We start from the raw sequence: 20651 nt of genomic DNA, 5'->3' as shown, positions 1-20651 counted from the left end.
GTCCACGCCCACATGGCTTAGGAGGCTTGTCTTTTGGTTATACTCTACTTGGTTTGCATATCTGTTCTGTGACATTAAACTTGTAACTCCAAGCATTTTCTGCCACTGTTTTGCGGAGGCCACAGTAGGACACATTGGGGAGACGTTTTGACCATGAATATGTTAACACCTTTAGTTTTTGCGCTTTTCATAATCTGCTGTTTTTTGCCTCTGTTGTCAGCAACAGTTGTTCATGATTTTAATCATGTGGAAAGATGCAAGGATTCCCTGTATATGGGGACACCACCGCGAGGGATCATTGACTCCAAACTGAAGAAGATCTGCCAACGCTACGCTGACAAACCTCGCTTTGTCACCCTGTACGACCCCCAAAAGCGGATCCCAGTTTACTCAGCTTATACCTTCAAGAAAACAGAGGGAGACAGACGTGTGGATTACCCTTGGATGTATGAGCCACAGGTCAGAGACTTGTCTTTGAATAATTGTTCATGTTTGTTTTTTAAAAATGGCAAAAACTTAATTCATAATCCATTTACCCATTGTTAAACCAGATAGTTCACACTGAAGTAAGAAATCTCTTTCAAAGTAGACTTGGCAGCAGTTGAAATAAACAATAGGTCTACTCTAGAAAAAAAGGGGGAAAGGGGGAAACAAAGAGGCCTCATAGACAATACTGGCTTTGTATTATTTCCCAGCAGATAAAAAACCTACTGTAAGTGCTCTTTTTTGTCTCCTCAGCTGGCAGAAATCGATGGAAATGGAAACATGCTACCCTTCCCCACTGGTTACCTGCACATGAAATTTGAGGATAGCCAGGCAGTCCTAGATGATTACTCTGATGTGGTTCTCTATGAAAGAGGTCACCTGAACCCAGACCAGCACCAGTCAACACCACACGACCGTGCCTCCACTTACACCCTGACCAACGTGGTCCCAGAGATACGGGAATTCAACATCGGACCTTGGCGCGAATATGAGGAGCGGATCCGGCTTCGCCTCAACAACTTTTGCCGTGGCACTGCCTTCATCGTCACAGGGGTGACCACCAGAGGCAACATGATCCGTCGCAACAACCAGGACCGTGTCGCCATCCCTGAGGATGTGTGGTCTGCTTACTGCTGCACCGACTATGACCGCAATGCACCCCATGATGTTCGCATCCGCTTCCCGTCACATGCAGCCTTGGCTAAAAACGCCAAAGAGGGCAACAATGTTAATGAGATGACAGTACAAGAGCTTGAGATCTTTCTGAAAAATCATATGGATGTTGACCAGAATCTTCAGATCTTCTATGACAACTGTATCTCTCCCTCACCCCTTCCTCTTTACCTCCAACACACCATCTGAGAGCTTTACCAGCTATACTCCGTAGGGAGACATTTGTGCTTTTTGCTATGCAGTGATGAAAAAAAATCTGATATTGTCAAAATTCTCTGTAGTTGTGATGTAAGATTTCCCTTGCTTTTGCACTTTTAAAAAAAAGCAGCAGGATTGGTTGTGCTCTTAAAAAGTTGTAGAGATTGAGTTGTTCTTTATAGATAAATTTAAATTTACAAAATTACAACCTGAAAAATAATTTACAGCAGAGCTACTTTGTTGGAAGAGGCGATAAAATACTTGTGTGGGAACTTAAAAGCAGTTGATCTATCAATAAAATATCTGAATATACTTGCCTGTGTGATACTTGTGTTACTTTCCATTTATCATTACTATATATTATAGTAATTTGTCTATGTAAAGCTGTAGTACACTTAGAAACAACGTCCTTTCTTCAGATCCTTGAGATTATGTGAGATGAATGTTTGGTCAGCTATAAAAATGGATTTGACTTTTACGGCCATCTGATAGTGTGTTTAAACATTAGTTAATCTTTGAGTAATAAAAGTTCTTTGACCATAATAAAACACTTCATGGATAGCTGCATATATTTGTTGCAGAGTTCTTTGTTTTTTACTAGAATACCAACCCTTGAAAACTTACCGTTTAAATTCTATCATTCAAAAGATTGTGAGAATATTTGTGTATCCCATCAAAAATTTAACATTTAGTGATTTTAAATGTTGAAATATTTCTTGTGTGAATATATCACAAAGGCATTCTGTTGTTAGTCTTCCTCTCTTTTTTACTGTCAAGCAAATGGTCAGAGTTTTTTGTTTTTGATATCTTGATTTTTTTTTCCAGTAATTGCTGTTTTATCTGCAATGTTTTTGTTCTAAAGAGGGAGACACTTTCTGAGCTGTTACACCATTATCAGCCATCATTTCAAAATGACAGCAAGTGCGTCAAGGCTGAGTTGTTTTTGTTGTTTTTTTATAGAAACTGGTTCATTTAGGTTAGAAGTAGTCAGTCAGTGATTACAGACTGATTTTCTGAAGCAGCAGAATGGCTTTTTCTGTAGATTACAGTTGCACACTGCCATCTAGTGAGAGAGGAGAAGTATTTTCTGTGATGACTGCTTACAGGGAAATCAAGAGTATTATTGTCTACAGAGGTAATTGGGTTGAGCACAAAAGAAATATGCTGCCATTAAAAGTGTGCATCAGTCATCTAAACAATAGTGCATCTGAAACGCACCTATTTACAATGAATCTGCTAAAGTTATGACAAAGATGATGATGATGAATACAGTGCATATCAACCATAAATTAAGAGTTATTAGACCCAGTGGGGATTAAATAAAGTTCTTACTGCAGCAATATTTCAAGACAATTATTCTAAACCAAAAAGGATTTGATATTCCAGATGTGAAAAACTGTTTTTTAGGGGAATCTTATATATTAATCCAAAATTCCTTTCAACACTGTTTGCAACACAGCCACAGGCAGGGTTTGTTTATTGAAATGATCTATTTTTATTGTTTAGCCAAGTTGATTATCTGTAGTCTACCTGTGATATTTATAATATAAAAGACATAATCGAAAAGATAGTTAATTAAAGTGCAGAATGTGACTTTGGAGAGACAAAAAGAGGTACAATGTTTTCTAAAAATGCTTATTCATCTGTGATAAATCAGAAATAAATGTATTTGCGGCAAAAAAAATCCCTATCAGGGCTTAAGTGAATGGAAGGTCGTGCATTTGCAGAAATACTTTATCCAGTGGGACCAGTGCATCAGTCTGTTCCAGTGTTTTTGCTGTAATATTGATTTATTGTGTACAACAGCTGAATAAACACAGATCAGAGGACAGCCCCCCCCCCCCCCATGAAACTGGTGCTGCCAAACAAGTTGTTTTCTGTTTTGAAATGAAAATCCTTAAGCTAACTTAAAGGAATGAAAGCCACAGCTCAGTCTGTGTGGCTTTGAACAAGAACACACAGGGAGGACCATTGGGAAGTACTTTTTGTTAGCTGGATGCTAAAAGAATAACAACCAAACTGAAACAACAACAAAAAAACTGTTTGCCATGTAGGCTACTCAAAGCCTTGCTGGAAGATACTGAACAACAAATATCACAGCTGCTGACAGGATTTACATCAGTGGTCATGAGTCATGACTATGTTATATGTAACTATGACTAGTAACATATAACTGACGTTATTTATTTTAAATAACTGTCAATAGTCTTTAAATAATCTTACTGTGTATGTCTTGTTCTTGGTGTTAGCTGTTCCCTCTGAGCAGCCACATCAGTTACTTCTTTCTTGAAAAATGGAAAAAAAAAAACAACCATCACAATTTCCTTCAATCTTCAAATGTTAATATTGCAGATGAATTAAATGACTATAAAGAATATGAAAGAGTCGTTGTCAGTGGCAGACCCAACCAACTCTTACAACTAATATTACAAAGCTTTTTAGTCTTTAGCTCTTTTAAAAAATATTTTGTCCCAAAAAAGAGGTACAATGTTGTCTAAAACTATATGGCTTGTTCTCAACCCTGTTAACAAAAAAGTAAAGAAAAAAAAAAGAAAAAAAAAGGTTCTGATAGCTCAACACTAATGTCACTAGCTAAATAAGTTAGCAGATACACAAAGTTAGCAACTAAACTAGCTAGCTGAAAAAAGTCGAAAACATTGCATTTAAAGAACAAGGTTTTTTTTGTTGTTGGTGGAGACCAAACCACAGCTACAAGGTAACTCTCAGGGAATATTTCACTTACATTCCGCAGGTGACCAGAAACAGACTAAAAATTAAAGCTACTTTAGCTCCTGCTGATTATGTAAATATGCAATTAGCTAGATGCTAAATAAAGTTTAGCGTTACGCTGTAACGTCAATCTCCTTGTTGTGGAGCTCGTCTGCCCTCAAGTGGACAAAGACATGTAACAACTTGAAATGTAACCTAAATCTGACCATATGACAAAAATGATGGCATGAAAGCATTTGTTTAAGAATGTCTTTTAATGTTTTCCAGTTCAGATACACAACATACAGTGTGTAATAGCCTCTATTTGAAATAGAAATATTAACTTTAATTCTTTCAACCCCTTCTGGTCATTATGCTCTCTCACAGTATCTTGAGCTTCAAGCAGGTTACTGAATCCGACTAAATGAAACAGACAAACAGGTGCAAGCCTTCACTTTACCAGTCCAGCAATAAATGTAGTAGCCTAATAAGAAGATATTTGTATCCTTGTGATGCTTTTTCTTTTATCTTTTTTCCTTACCTTACGCCAACATAAAAACTGTAGTGTAAACATGTAAACTTGGTGAGTGTGCTTCCATTATCTGTTGGCTGTCCCAACCCTTGTTTCCAAAAAAATACTGTCTTTGTAATGCTGCTTTTGGAAGTGTGGGCAACTCAAACTCACATCAAATAGATGGGTCAATAATCCCATAAACATTGTGCAGACAAAATTGCAAAAGGTAGCGAAACAACCACCATGATTAGAGTCTGAAATAAGACCAAAAGAGTACAAAGGATTTCACAACCTTCCAATTACAGGTTATACTGTATGACAATACTCAAGACAGTGTGAGACGCTAACAATTAAATCCAACAGCAGTAAAATTCCTTGATTTGTGGTTTGTTTTGAGCACATTTTTTAACATCCCCTCTATCTCTTGTTTTTCTGCCTCATTTCTTCAAGCATCCCTGTTTCCCTTTCCTTCATCAGTTCTCTGCAGCTGTTCTTTCGGCTTTTTAACCAATTAAAGGACTCATTTTACTCAAAAGCTGCCTTCATGATTAATGGGATAGTACCAGGTGTGTACATTATGCTTTAGACAGCCATATATTCAGTAAGAGCATTTTTATCACCACAATATCAAGGCTAACCTGCGCCATATCCATCCTTTTCATGTTTATGTTGACCTCAACCATGCTGTGATTTTTTTTTAATCAACAGATTATTCATGTATGTTAACAGACGTATTCGTGTGCCCACAACCTATTAGAATTCACCCTTGAGACCTAGGAAATAAAGAAGAATCAAACATACGCATGAGTGCTAAAATCATCATCGAAACTTGCACCTGTTGTCACAAAGAAAAGATCCGGCCAATCACTCAAACCAAACAACAAACATAATATTTACAAATTCCAGTTTGTTCTCTTACACTTAAAAAATGTACAGTTTTGTTTCATGTGTTGGTTTTTGTTTCTTTTGTCCTCGCAGCTCGCTCCAAGTCCAGTGTGAGGGATGGCAGTCTGGCTCCAAAGTGTCGTTATCCTAAGCAGACAGGATACAGAATGTTACAAGGAAGAGGAATGAATCCCGCTCGCCTTGCTTTTGTGGTATGGTGTATGAGTAATGTCTGTCATTAAAGATTTTTCTTTTTCAAATCAGGTTTTTAGAATGCATCCTCTGTGCATCAACAGATGCATTGTTGACGATCTATTTCATCATCACCATTAAATCGCTGCCGGCATTTGTCCAGTGTTGTCCTAATGTCACTGGGTTTTTTTCAGAATAGTCCAGAGTGTGACCCGTCTCTGTGTTCAATTGTGCGAAAGATGTGAAACGCGCGTACACGGCTCTCTCACCTTTTGACCGTCATAAATATATCTCATCCTTTTTCTCCCATCTTGAAGAAGGGAGAATCATGAAACAACAAAAGAGCAGACGAAAAGATAACTGTCAGGCAGTCTTCAAACACTTGAAGCATGTGGTTAATGTCCGTCACAGACAAAAACCTTATTTAGACTATTCTTGTGAAGTAGTCGTTTCTTTTTTTTTTTTTGTAACTTAAAAAAGTGCTATCTTCAGGTGAGATTGAGAGACAGTGACTGTGCAAACGTCACAGTTGCAAAAGATAAGAGAAACAGCAAAAAGAGGGGGGGAAAGAAAAAGGCTTTCATCAGTCTTTCTGGTAGTTTTGCGGCACAGCCTCTGTGTTAGGAAATGAAAAAAATAAAGAGGAAATATTTACTCTCTTTGTTATAATCATAGTTTTACACAATATTCATCTCTTAATACTTTAATACCTTTTGAAGTACCACAAAGTGCAGCTGATATTAAAATAGGAAATGAAAATGACTCAAAATAAAATAAAAAATCAATGAAGAACAAGGCAAATCATCAAAATGACAAACTTCTCTGTCCACACTCTTTAGAAAAGAAAAACATCATGCAAATATCCCAGACAGCAAAGTAGTTAATAAAACTTTATATTCTTTTTTTTTTTTAAACGAGGATATATTGAATCTGATTTCCCTTTAAAGAAGAGACCAGCCACAGTGCAACATTGAGTGTGATAAGAAATTTAAAAAAAAAAAAAAAAGTGTGTGGATCAAAAAGAAAGATGAGGGGGTTGGCACTTTTTATGATGGTAATTTCTTTTGTAAGATACAGTCAGGATGGACCTCTTCAGGCCGTCCACTGGACGCCAGTGAAAGAGGAACTTTATCACAGTACTTGGCACCAAGAATGCTGGTAAAAACGAGATATCAGAATATCTTTTTTTTCATTCATATCCTTACAATTTATTAATAATACATCATTTACATTTGTGTTTTTGTATAAAAGACTCCAAAAGGAAAAAAGAGTCTAGAAGTGATTGCGTGAAAGAGGAAGAGAGGTGAGGATGGAAATGGATTATGTCAATGGTTTAATAAAAAGAGCTACTGTATGAGGGCAGATGCAGAGGGAGAAGAGAGTGAGGCAGCGAAAAGAGAGAAGCAGTTAAATGGGCTGAGATGGGGATACAGACAGAGAGATAATGAGTGAGAAACAAATAAATTAATGGACATGATTAGAGCCTGTGTGGCGGAGATGCAGCGAGTTCTAATGGGCAGCCTGGATTCCAGGTTGCATCCCACAGACTGAGTATGATTCAGTTATTTCCTGTACCGCCCAACAGTTGAAGCCCCAATCTGGAAATGTTTTGAAAGCATCGGTTATGAGTATAAAGATTTTTAAAATCATGGCATTTACATAGATTGCATCTTAACTGAAAACAGGTATACAAATTTGGGAATTGAGGAAATGAAGTTTGTAACTCTCAGCCCTGTCAACACATTTCACGCTAAACAAACGTCTCCAAAATCTGAAAACAGAGACAGCTGTCGGGACATAGTGCTCGACACAGGGTGCCAAATTTCACTTCCAGATTGGGCCTTTAAAGCTGCAATTTGTAAGTTTCAAGAAATCACCGCTTCATGACAGACAGCTTGTTTGGGCATATGTTGCCTCATACAAAGCCACTCGCTACTGTATTATCTATTCACTAAATGAATGAAAATGAATATTTGTATTCCGTGTTAAACATAGTTTTACACTGACACAACAACACATGCGCAAAACAACCAAGCTACACATAAGATGCCTGACTGATTGTGATTAGCTCCATACCTCTTTGAGGGAGAGCTACAAGCTTAAAGCTGCATTTTTGGTGGCTCACCTACGCACCAAATACTGAAAAATAATTAACTGGGCAAAGCAATATGTACCTATGATGACAGGCTTTTGGCAAAGGGGCTTTTTTAATCAACCCCTCCTTGATTTATGATTACAATTTAGAGGTATTTCACTGCTTAAAATCTTACAAACTGCAGCTTTATTTGAGGGCTTAATGAGAAAAGACAAAGATATAGTAAAGAGCAATAGAGGGCGGTGAGAGTGGAGTTTGTATGGAGCAGTTTGTGTGGTGCGTCTCTGTAAGCCCAGAGTGGGGTAGCAGAGGTTGTGCCTGGTCCTATACACGAGTGGTGGAGTGTTGGTGTGGCAGGGCATTGTTGCTGTGGCTAGGGACGGGTGTAGTGGAAGGGGCTGGGACGGGGGGATAAGTGTTGAAGGGGTGCAGGGGCTGCATGCTGCTGATGGTGCTGGGGATCATGGTGATGGTATTCGCTGTCATCAGTGGCACATCCTCCGGTGCCCGTCGCAGGGCCAGCGTGTAGTCAGGTGGGCACACGGGAGGCCGCAGGGGTTCCAGGTCACCGTGGACGCCGCGGGAAGGGAGGGGTGTGCCGTGCTCCAGCTCCACTCGTTGCTGCTTCATCTGCAGCGACATTAGCTCCTCTTCCTGGCTCAGCGCCAGGTCATTGTGCGGTGGGGCCCCAACTACTCCCATGCCAACACCCATGCCCATCGTCGTGCCACGCTGCGGGGACAGTCGGCGGTGGCGTCTCTGCATGAGTTCATGGCGCTTGTCCCGTTTGTAGTAAAGCGCGGCAAAGGCCAGCACATTCAGGAAAAGAAGTGAAGCGCCCACAGCTACTGTTACACTCAGCTCGGTGGAGTAGTCCCTCGTCTCGCTGGGGAAGGGAGAATAGCGGGGTCTCTCTGAACCATCAGGCTCAGGATCAGGCGGATAGGTGGAGATTACAGGATGTCGTGTGGAGCGGGTGCCAGTGCCGTGAGGACCCTTCCAGCGGTCGCTGCCTCTGGGCGGCAGTCGAGTTGTGATAGTAATGCTTTGCTTGTGGAGGCTGTGGAGATGTGGCACCAGCTCCAGCCAGAAGGCCACCTTGTTGGCTCGGTAGTTGTCTCTGACCCGAGGCTTGAGGCCAATATGCAAGTACTGCTTGTCTTTGGAGCTGAACTTGGTCCAGATGACCTCCTCAAAGCGGTTCGGCTTGGTGTGGATGAACGTGGTGTCCTGAGGAACTGGTAGGTTAGGATCCCTGGAAGAGAGAAAAAAACAGAACCAAAGTATTTTTTTATGTTTATGATAAGAATTATCAGTACTACTAGTACTACTAGAGTACGTTTAACTTAGCCATACCTCTGTTGCTAATACAGTAATTCAATATAACAGCAGCTGATGTGCTATTTGAGGTGAGCATCAGTAGAAATTTGATTGGGAAAAAAGTGGTGTACTGTACGTCAATGTGCAACTCCCAACCCTGATGTCTGAAAATCTCACCCAACTTCTGACTTCACTAGTAGGCTAAAGGGACAATGAACTAAGTTTTTCAGAGAGTGAAATTACCTCTGTGTAACATATGAGCTTGTGCTTATTGTATACTCTTCATGCCACATATTACTTGATATTTTAATAAGATAAATGCATTTGATCTTTGAAAGTTATTCTTAAATTTGGCATCATACTAACCCTGTCTTGGCAAAGTTGGTCCAGTACGTCATGACCACTGCGCTAAGCATTACATCGTTCTTGGAGAAGTTACAGGGAAACAGGTCAGTGGCTCCCACCATCGGAATCCCAAACACATAGGGGATCTCATCTCCATGAGCTGCATCCGCCCATTCTGGCCGTGCCTCGGTCTGACAGTGGTGATGGAAGGTATAGAAGTAGACAGGCGACTGGAACTCAGCATGCAGTTTGGCAGTGGCGACAGCCGGGGCCACCCACTGATGGTCTGTGAACAGAGCCAGGAGGGTCTTCCTACGCATGTCACTGTTGTCCCTGTCAGCCCAGTCTGTGTACATGAACTTTATAGTTTCTCTCAGGATATCTTTACCTAGGAGGAAACAAAACGGATCGTGAGTATGTGCATAGTTATCTGCAACATTAGTTGAAAGAATTTAAGGCTGAAATGTGTCATTTTTTGCTAAAATTTGGTAAATTTAAGTAATCTTTATGGTGGTGTATTCAGCTATTCAGTTCCATCACTTGGAACCACTACTTTAGTGTCTAATTTCATCACAGCAAATTAAGAGTTACCTGACTCTGGTAACATCATCATTGATATAGTCCTCAGTGCCATAGAGGCCAACAACATGTGGGAAGCTAATTTTAAGGTAAAATAGGGTAGGATCTGACCATCAGGGTATCCATATAGATTGTCCACAAAGTTGGAGATGGTGTAGTCAAATGACGCTGCTGATATTCCGTCTTCGCCTTCACTGTCATCCACAAATTTCAGGCCCTCTCCCTGGTTGACCCCCAACAATATGTCATAGTTCAGGAATTCGCCCTGGTGTTGCAACAAACACAAACAGCATGACATGACAGAGCTGAATGCAGCAGTAATGTTAGGGCATTATTCACACCAAATGCAAGCAAATGAATAATCCTTCACTGGATGATATGCAGAGAAATCAGCGCTGACCTGCTGCATAAGAATCTCAGGGTCGTCCGGCACCACGTCCCCGTCTACCACAGGTCCAAAGGCAATGTGGTAGCGTGCAGGCTGGATGTCTTGGTCCACCAACTCCCGGAAACTCTTCCTCCTCAGGCAGTCCACCAAATCAGTCATGTCCCCCAGAGTGCAACCGACCTTCCTCGCCAGGATCTTGGTATACATCACCGGTCGGTAGTTGACTGACCAGCTGGAGATGGCTGATCCACTCTGAGCGATAGCCCGCTGGAACAAGCCTGTGCACAGCAGGAATACAGCATATATTGGTACTGCTTCAAGAGAAAACATACAATTACTTATTCTTTCTCAGTGTCTTCTCCCTCTGACACACTTTTGCTAGCAGCTGATGAGGCCTTCAAGGCCTTACAGTATGAGTGCTTTAAATAATGCATACGTTGAAGGAGGAGCAATTGTAGAGCAATACATACAAAGCAAGATAAAGCAGATATCCTGCTGCTTTTCATAGCTGGAGAAAATCTTTATGAACATTAGGGCAGGAAAATGAAGTGCTTCTGTTACATACAATGGGAGACAGCAGCAAGAAAAATGGTGACAACTCCACACACAGCAGTGGGTTTGATGGCCGTGTTGGGTAAAGCGAGAAAGACAGAAAGAGACAGGAGAGAGAGACGGAGAGAAAAAAGAAAACTGCTCGCACTGTTGCACCGCTGCACTGTTATGTAAAGCGGCTTGCTGTCCCTCTGTTTTATCTGCAGATTCTGTCATTAATAATTAAGCCCCCCCATATTCTGCATGTGCCCCACCCCCGCTCCTCTCCCTGTGAAATCAATTAAGAAGCCTCTCAGCTGCAGCTCTACTCCTCATCTCATCTCTCCTCTGCACACACACACAGTACCTTTAAAAAGTCTTCATGCTACAACTTTTTCTGCACTTTGTGGTTTTAGAGCCTTACTTCAAAATGGAGTGGGATTTTTGCTGCAAATCCATGCATAAGAAACCATAATAATAATGTGGATTTTCCATTCTTATTTACTGACATTAAACAGTCAACAAGAGCAAAAACTTACCATTTTCTTGACCAACATTGACCAAAAAGGAGCCACACCTACCAAATTCTTAAGGGAATTTTGTAGTAAGGCGTAGTAAGGTGAAAGTATTTATCTTATAAACATTAAATCATAAAACACATTCAACAATAGCTGACAATTTGGCCAATATTACACAATTATTGCAATGCTTTTCCATGTCTTCCTGAATTTTTTCTGATTTCTGATATAGAAAAAGTGTGTGGGTTCCCATGCACACACTCAGAATTCTGAGTATCTGCTTCATACAGATAAAAAAATGTTATTTTATCTGTACAAGGTCAGCTTGTCACTGTGAAGGTTAACAGTTTAATAATAGCTTAATCTGAATTCTTGGTGAAGTATAACGTGCCAATTCCATTCACATTCTGAGCTTTACAAACCAAGATCACATCAGAGGATTAGTGATCAAACATCTGGCAGGTATTTTAGAGATCTGCCATTCAAACACAAACAAAAAAGTAAATGCAGTATTTAAGTAGTATGCTATACACTCATTGCTTTTGTATTTATATAAAGGAGTCAGAGGAAGTGTTTTGAACAAACACTTTAAATCAAATTTTGTGGCAGTGGCGCCTTCTTGTGACATGTGAACTGAAGACTCTGCAATTTAGCCTTTAGAAGCTCAAACTGCAATATTACTGTTCAAAAGAGGAACTTTTAACTGCCCATCTTTTAAACTGATGGAATGATTTTAAAATGTGACTGGCAATGTTTTTGGTCAAATACTCAGTCCTCACTGAGACACATGCTGTTAATGTCTCTGCTTAGAATCACCATGGTAACAGCATTCAAAACTTGTAATAAATATCAAATGCAGCAATAAGCCCCTATAGTATGATACTATATATATACTGTATATAACAATAAAAATAAATATCAAAAGTGCTCATGATGCTTTTCATTTTAAGTTAACGATATGAAAGTCAGTAACATACAGTATATATTGTATCTATTCCTAATGCCTTGTTCTGACAGGATTAGTTTTATTGGAGAAGAACAATTTTGTCAGTGCAGTTCAGTGAACTTAGTCCCATGTGGAATGACGTTATTTGGGATTATTACAGTGCCTGTGTCCCAAGGTGAGTAATGGTTTTATGGCAAACAACCTACTGTTTTCATCCATCTGTCGACTCTAGCACTGTCCAGATTGAGGAGTCTGGTTTTCTTTCAAACTACTGAATCTTTGCAGTTTTGTGTATTTATTGAAAAAAAACTATATTGCTGCAAATAGTGGGTGACTCATTTCTGAATATTGCATCCCTTCACTTGGGGAATAATATATATATACCATATACTTTTATCTGGGTTAGGCTGTCCATTGAAATTACTAACATACTCTGTAAAGAAATACACTACCCACACTGTCCTGAAATGTTAATCCCTTTTGAGCAGGGTATATGACTATGAATGTGACAATGACAGTGACAGAACCTTACCCTCGGAGTGGTGGGAGAGGATGAGAAGGTTCACACAGGCGGCACCAGCTCCCGAGCCAAAGATGGTGATTCTCTCTGGGTCTCCTCCAAAGTGGCCAATGTTTTCATTGAGCCAGCGCAGGGCCTGGATCTGGTCCAACAAGCCATAGTTCCCCTTAGCAGACTGGTTCCCTGTGCTCAGAAACCCTGCAGGGTAAATTAGACAAACACAGAGAGGAAAAGAGAGAGTAAATAACACAGTTTACTGATTATGTGCGAAGAGAGGAGCAGGGTGGAAATTCAGGGGCACAGGATAACATAATCCTGTGCATTCATTGTTTTAAAAAAAAATCCCACATAAACAGAAGATGGCATCCTGTCATTGTCAGGAACTTCTCAGCCTCCAACTCATTGCAAGTCTGAGGAGATTTCACATGGTGAGCTTGCCAAATTACTCATTTTTAATACCCACGCTGGAAATACAACACAGTTAAGAGAACTTGTCTGCACAGAGAGGAGGAGAGCAACAGAAGGCATGTTTCACCTACTTCCAGGACACGCATTTACACAGTAGGTGCACACCCACAACAAGATAAAATAAAATGAACAAAATGTCACCCAAACATTCACACACACACATACACACGCATAAAATCCTTTGTTCTTACAACAGTGAGTTACAGTATATTACATGTTTCATGCAGCACCAGGATATTTCACCCTGCAACCAGTGTAGCTATTCATATTTTTGACAGTTCAGATAACTTAAATACTCAGAAAACACCTAAGTTGATTTCAGAAAACTGCATGGTCATCAGATTAGGGGCTGTGGGGGTAGAGGATGTAATGAAAAAGAAAAAAAAATTCCCCCATCTCCTAGGTGGCCAACTCAGCTCTTTATTTTCTCATGTTAAACACATGATATGTAATTTTCTGCCACTAGGGGTCTCTCAATCAAAACAATAACAAAATACAGAGTTTGATTGACATCAGGAAGTGGTGTGGGATCATGGGAGTTGTTGTCTTCACTGGTTGTTCACTGGTTGTTGGTTTTTGGTTTCTTTGTCACTTCCTGTGTGTAAATTGCATGGATTTCCAATAACTGACACCAGACCTTCACTTTGCAACAGCTAAATGTGCTGTAACTGATTTTTTTAGTCACTTGGGAGCAGTGGAAACAAGCTGTAAACACAACATTGACCTATTTTCACCTCTTAAATTGATATGGCTAACTTGTTAGCTAGCAGTTGCCTATTTACATATTCAGCAGATACATTATAGAGAAACATTAGAATTCATTTGGAGTCATGTTTCTGGCCACTTGAACAATGTTAAGTCCAATACTTACTCTCCTTTTAGCTCTGTTTTTGGTCTCCACCAACTCCAGAGTGAAATGTCTAGCTCCTTAGCTGCTAAATGCTTTGCTATGTTCACCAGCTAGTCACTAACTTTGTTAATTTGGTGCTAGGTAGCGTAACCAAAACAGTAAAGTTGCAGGTCAAAAACCAAAACAATGAGTTGAAAGATACTATAAAGTATATATAGTAGTAATATATGTGGTTGTGCTAATATAAAAAATGTTGATACTGTACTGTAGCTGCTTTCAGGAAGATGGAGCTGTCTTCCCTTTCTCCAACCATAATTTGTGACTTCAGTGGGGAATGGCTGGACACTGTCTCATCTTTACTAGTGAAGATTTAACAGCTAGTACACAAGTCATCCATTGACAGAAATCAACAACCCCACCTACTGACTTGTTTGTCAGATACTTGCTTTCAAGTCAAGTCAATTTTATTTGTATAGCCCAATATCACAAATCACAAATTTGCCTCAGGGGGCTTTACAATCTGCACAGCAATACAACATCCTCTGTCCTTAGACCCTCAATTAGAATAAGGAAAAGCTCTCTAAAAAAAACCCTTTAATGGGGAAAAAAATGTCAGAAACCTCAGGAAGAGCAACAGAGGAAGGATCCCTCTCCCAGGATGGACACACATGCAATAGATGTTGTGTGTACAGAACAGAACAAGAAAGACAAATTACAGAAATACAACATGGAAAACAGAATGACAAAATTATAATGAATTTCAATTTTTCAATTTTCAATTGATCAAGAGGATGCTGAGCAACTTCCAGGTGCTGCCAAAAAACGAACAGCTTTAAACAGACAGTGTGTGTGGTTTGAACTGAATACTTGTTCAGAAGTTGGACGGCAGACAGTACTTAACATGTACTGCTCTATATAAGGCCACCACCCTGTATGTCACCTGTGCTATACGCTTATTTTTGCGAGGATATGTACAGTATAACTCATTATACACATGGTATATCACTATTAAGCAGTATATTCTAAAAGGGCAGTGGAAGAGAAGTGGGGCAGCTATAAAGCACAGTAAAGGGAGCAGAGAGACAGCTGTTAGAAGAGGACATTCAGCACGTTTTCAAGTGTGGTGAACAGCAAATTATGTTTTATTGTTCATGATTATAATGTGAGTGGTGGTGATGATGATGATGGTAACAGCAGTGATGATAACCTGCCAAATTGACCTTTCTACGACAATCATCGTGACACACGTGTGTCTCATTCCACACTCTTACACTACAGTTAACGGCACTTTAAACCTGGTGTGTTTTTGGTGTGTTAACCTAGCAATTATGATTCATATTACAGTGTCCAAATCCTTTGCTTTTATCAATGTGGTTATTCGTTGGGGTTCATGTTTGGACAAGGTTTATTGTAGTCAACCACTGAGAAATATGAGAATGATATGCAGTGGTTATTCATATTTTTTCCTCATTAAAATTGTTTTGCATGTGTTCAACAGTTTAAACTACATACATTTTTGCCAATAATCATTTCTCACATTTAACGAGAGGAAAAAATAGATTCTTATGGTCACTTAAAAATATCCCATCATATAGAAGAAAAAAATGACAATTGAAAGTTACATTATTGGGGGGGACCTGCAATTTGGAAAATATATAGTAGACACAGTTTTCACTAGCTCCTATTGTCAAGTTACAAAGTTTAAAATATTAATCTATTTTTCTGTCAGCAAAAAGAGCATTTGTTTGTTACTGTTTGATAACTCTAACATATTGCAAAAGATACCTAAATTGGGGAAACAAGCCAAGAAGGAAAATGAAGAAGATGAATCAGCCAGAGCAACCGCTGCTAACAATAGCATAGCAATGACATCTCCAAGCTACTTGCCGAACACAGGTCAACAAGGGGAATAGAGGGGTGGGATGCAGGAGGAGGGTAAACTGACCATAGGTTCTGTTATTGTGTTTTTCTCTGTTTTTTTTTTTTTGCCTTTCTGTCTTTATATTTTTTCTTTGCAGTCTGTTTATTCTGTTCTATTGATTATCTTTTTTGTTGGAGCAACTACTTTCATCCACTGTTAGTAGCATAGTTTAGCATAGCTTTGCGGCCTCACTTCTTACAGACCCCCTATATGGCTGGTCATCTTGATTTTATTAGCTGGAATATCAAGGGACTAAATCATCCAGTATAAAGGAGTAAAGTTTTGGCTCACCTTAAGCAGCTGAGGGCAGGTGTGGCCTCTCTTCAAAAGACCCACTTGAATGATGCTGACCTATGGCACTTGGGCAATAGATGGTCAGGGCAGCTTTTTCATTCTCAGTTTTGGGCCAAGGCTCAGGGCACAGCTATTCTCATTGATAGGAGTATTACATTCAAACCATCCAATACTATCTCAGATAAAAATGGGCGTTTTATTATTGTCTTGGGAAAACTTTATAGCAAGGCTGTGACTCTGGCTAATTTGTATGCTCAAAATTTGGATGATGTTCTTTTTTATAACAATTTTTTGAACTCTCACTCATTAATTCTCAGAGGGGATTTCAACTGTTTCTTAGATGCAGTCTTAGACCGCTCCTCCCCCAAACCCACCTCTCTTAGTAAATCTGCTAAACTCATTAAGCTTTCCTTGTAGATTATGGTCTGTCTGACCCATAGTGTTTTATACACCCTACAGGCAGAGAGTATTCCTTTTTCTCTCATGTTCATCGGATCTACAGCCGCATAGATTACTTTTTCATAGATAATAATTTTCTTCCTAACTTAAGATCATGTGCCTACCGAAGTATTGTAATCTCAGACCATTCACCTCTTGTTCTTTAACTAGCTTTCCAAAATTCTAAATTTACAAGGAAGCACTGGAGATTAGACCCACTGTTGTTGAATGATGAGCACTTTCTTGCTCATATTTCCACTCAGATTTTTTTTTAAGTACTAATGTAACTGGTGATGTCTCCAGTAAAACTGTATGGGAGGCCATGAAAGCAGGAAAAATAATTTCTTTTGCTGCGTTTAAAAATAAATGCTTTGAGGCAGAAACAAATTGACATTTCCAATCAAATTCTAAGTTTAGACAGATCATAGGAAAACTCTCCCTCTCCTACAGCCACATGTGAAAATAATAATTAATCTATATTATATATATTATTTGATATAATTATCAAATAATATATTTGAGTTCTGAGTTTAAAGTCAGAATTCTGAGTTTAATCTCAGTGAATAAGTTCTGTAGGGTATGGGGCCCTTTCCTATCCTTTTTTAGGGAAACTGAGACGCTTTAGTAAGTCTGATAGTTGCACAATATGCAACCACAAACACCCAGCCACACTGACCCAGCCTTGAGAAAACAATAGACCTCTTTCTTTTTAACCAATGATAATGACATAATGATGACAAGAAACCAAAGTATGATTAAACTTTGATCTGGAGATAGTAGGATTACCAAATTTATAAGAAAAAAGCTGCTCTCTACTTCCATAGTGCAGTTTTTAGTGTTGGATGGATTATTAAAAACATAAACATAAACTGGCTTATAGAGAAATCTTGTTACCTTCAATCATATTAGTGTTGTAGCAGAAATATTTCTGTGAGAGGATTACTTTCAGTAATCAAGATATACTGTAGTTTGTAGTTACTGTGTAATCGTGTTATCCTTAGATCATCCTGGCAAATGACTGGCTCTTAGCCTGATGTGACATTGACCTGATAACGTATCAGCGCTGACCTGTGCGTCTTATAAAAACCATAGGCATGTGTGGACATGTCTGCTCTGTGGCTGCCCAGCCGAGTGCTGAGCTGCCTGCCACAGTTGCCTGGCAACTGTCCAGAGCTTCAGGCAAAATGATATGGACAGACACTCACAAAAGCACTTGCATACACACATTCAAGCACTTACATATTCAAGTACACAAACAGCTGCATGCACATGAACACACACACACACACAAAACTTAGTCAACGTACACACGCACACTAGCGCCTCCTGCAGTTCTCTATGCAAGGGTAACATGAAGAGAGGAAATTTGGTTTATCGTCCACCACTGAAGATAAGTCAAACAAATTCCCTCTTCTCCTCTCTTTCTCTTCCAGTAAGTTTTCTTTCTGATCCCCCCCCCTCATCTGCTGAGTTGGGCTTCCTACTGACTTTAGCGCTGAGAGCAGCAGTTTATGAGGCTGAACTCATGCATATTCAACACTTGCTTTAGGTAACGGCCAAGGAACTGTGAGGAGAGTCATCAACCTTTAAGTAAAGATACAGGCTGAAGACAGTGAAAGGAAATGAGGAGTAGTGAGCAACTGATGGAGGGAAATTTGAAACAGAAACATTTACAGTATATTGCATCACGCAGTGTCCTATAAGAAAGTCCCCCAAGAAAACAAGATAATAAGTGCTGCTTTCTCTCATATATCTTCCCTGACAAAGGTACAAAAAAGTTTATTTTGTTAAATCATGAAAGCATAATGCACCCTAACAACAAATGCAAAAAATAGTAGGAGCACTAAGTTGTTCCTCTAATGTACACTGATGAGATGAGTCATAGTAAAAGCCATTATCTCTTATTGATTTTGTATTGCATCTACAACAGGAAAATATATTAGTATAATGAAACAGACATGTATCAAATTTTTTTCGTTTTGAGACGAGACGTATATTATTTAAAAAAAATGGCTGCAGCTCCACATCAAGAGGATGTTCAGTATTTTGTGAATATATTCAGTGTATGTGAATACCATCAAGTGAGCTTTATTTAGCACATCTTCTGTTATTGACCATCTGCACCATTCACAAATTCACGATTCAGAGCTGAAGTGCGGTCAGCCATCTGACTACTGGGACGGGAACATGCATCTGCAGAGTCATATTTTTTGAACAGAATGACTGCAGTGGGTCACTGAACATATTTCTGTGAACACAGAAGAAATAACAAGAGGAGAGGGAGGGAAGTGTGGCGGGGAGAGAAAGGGATAAAAAAATAAAATAAAATCCAGAGACATAAGACAGGTATTAAACTAAATATTACCCAAAGCTACTGTCAGATCCTAAATGACGTGAGAGGTGAAAGGAATACATTGAAGGACAGATTATATAATTTCACTGTGATGTCACACAGACGATGATGAGAGATGTCAAAGATCAGAGGGGAGATATTTCCTTTTTTATACAGTATACACAGAAAAAGTGATTGAAGAGAGGAAACAAAGCAATGTTTCTGTATATATGAGTCACTAAATTAATCAAGAAAAAGTAGAGAGAGTAGAGAAAAAAATGTTAGCAGATGGCGAATGTCTCCTGCTCACTGAAGACTACAGAATCTGTTTTGATGATTAGAATAAAGTAGATTTGATCACTCTGTATTGTGGCAACCTTGGGGATTATCAACTGTGTGAATGTAACTGTGGATAAATATGACAAGACAAAATAAACATTACCTTTATCTCTACTGTATGGAAAAAATATTGATAACATCTAATTTTAAGTTTTTAAAAGGTCTGCTTGAAAAATAGGGTGATTTTTAATGATTATATTTTCCTATTTAATATTTGAGTGAGAGTGTAGAACCCCCTGAAGGCTGAATTTTCTTTTTTTCCCCACAGTTTAAACATGTCTTATGATTATTTCCATTCTTTGATTCAAAGATCTGCTGTACTTCACCTCTTGAACATTCTTTTTGGATTATCAAAATCTTTTACATGAAATCTGTTAAATCTCTTTGTTGGCACTGGAAGTTCAATCTGAAGACCTGCTGGCAGGTCCATTTCAATTATATATCACTCTGTATGTCAAGTATACCCAGAAATGAAATTATATTGTAATCGGGCTTCCTCCTGCTGAACTAATGTGATTTCAGTACACCGCCCATAGGCTTCCAATGTCATTGTATTTATTACCTTACTTATCTCACTCAATTTTTACTCTCAAAGGTCCGTTCAAATGGTACCAAGCTGTGCAATAAAACAAAGCTGTCATGCGAATTTGAAAAGCAATGCTTCAAACGTCACACTGGCACAGAGACGTTTCAAAGCTTCTCAAGAAAGTTCCATTTCAGAAACAACTGATCATTGATCAAAACCGCTGCCAGACAGAATAAAAAAAAACTGATTGTCTCAAATAAATTCAAAACATTAATCCGGAGCCTTGTTTGCAGACAGAACTTTTAATCATGACCTTAATGGCACAGACACAAAGCTGTTTTAAGTCATGATATATATACTCATTAATCTTATTTGCTGTTACACATATCCACTCAACTCTTCATGTGATAGTTGATGTGCCATAACTCTTGATAAGTATTATGTAATTGTACATTTATTATAGCACATTAGTAGTATTAATTATTATAATGTGGATTTTATACTAGCAGTCCCTACTTACTGGTGACACTAGAGGTTATTGGTGAGTCATATTAAGGAATGATAGCATGGCATTTGAGTAGATTA

The 20651-nt window shown here is 39.0% G+C and overlaps 3 protein-coding genes across 3 annotated transcripts in view; 1 reads left to right on the top strand and 2 right to left on the bottom strand.

The window, feature by feature from the left end:
* The window catches only part of kdm6bb (lysine (K)-specific demethylase 6B, b), a 29676-nt gene extending 25456 nt beyond the window's left edge, over positions 1-4220 (bottom strand). Inside the window, exons 1-2 of the mRNA XM_042430812.1 lie at positions 4100-4220; positions 3580-3641 (exon numbers count right to left, since the gene is read on the bottom strand). The gene's annotated coding sequence lies outside the window, so the exon portion shown is untranslated. The remainder of the gene's footprint in view (positions 1-3579; positions 3642-4099) is intronic.
* On the top strand, positions 41-1634 carry LOC121909940 (endonuclease domain-containing 1 protein). Its single transcript, XM_042430810.1, has 2 exons — positions 41-459; positions 739-1634. The coding sequence occupies exons 1-2, from the start codon at positions 154-156 to the stop codon at positions 1345-1347; spliced, it is 915 nt and encodes a 304-aa protein (XP_042286744.1). The 5' UTR covers positions 41-153; the 3' UTR covers positions 1348-1634.
* Positions 4221-6479: 2259 nt separating the features above from the next.
* Positions 6480-20651, bottom strand: part of nlgn2b (neuroligin 2b) — a 125333-nt gene continuing 111161 nt past the window's right edge. Inside the window, exons 7-11 of the mRNA XM_042430809.1 lie at positions 12911-13096; positions 10396-10661; positions 10107-10260; positions 9438-9804; positions 6480-9006 (exon numbers count right to left, since the gene is read on the bottom strand). Of these exons, the coding sequence (XP_042286743.1) occupies positions 8076-9006; positions 9438-9804; positions 10107-10260; positions 10396-10661; positions 12911-13096 (1904 nt within the window). The 3' untranslated portion in view covers positions 6480-8075. The remainder of the gene's footprint in view (positions 9007-9437; positions 9805-10106; positions 10261-10395; positions 10662-12910; positions 13097-20651) is intronic.

The sequence above is a fragment of the Thunnus maccoyii genome, chromosome 13 (genome assembly GCF_910596095.1).
Source record: "Thunnus maccoyii chromosome 13, fThuMac1.1, whole genome shotgun sequence".
In the NCBI taxonomy this organism is placed as follows: Eukaryota; Metazoa; Chordata; class Actinopteri; order Scombriformes; family Scombridae; genus Thunnus; species Thunnus maccoyii.
This window is presented reverse-complemented; position numbering and strand designations above follow the sequence as displayed.

Excerpts from the sequence above, each read along its gene's own strand:
- LOC121909940 (XM_042430810.1), top strand. The coding sequence starts at position 154 with ATGAATATGTTAACACCTTTAGTTTTTGCGCTTTTCATAATCTGCTGT. Across the intron at positions 460-738 it reads CTTGGATGTATGAGCCACAG|CTGGCAGAAATCGATGGAAA; the intron begins GTCAGAGACTTG and ends TTGTCTCCTCAG.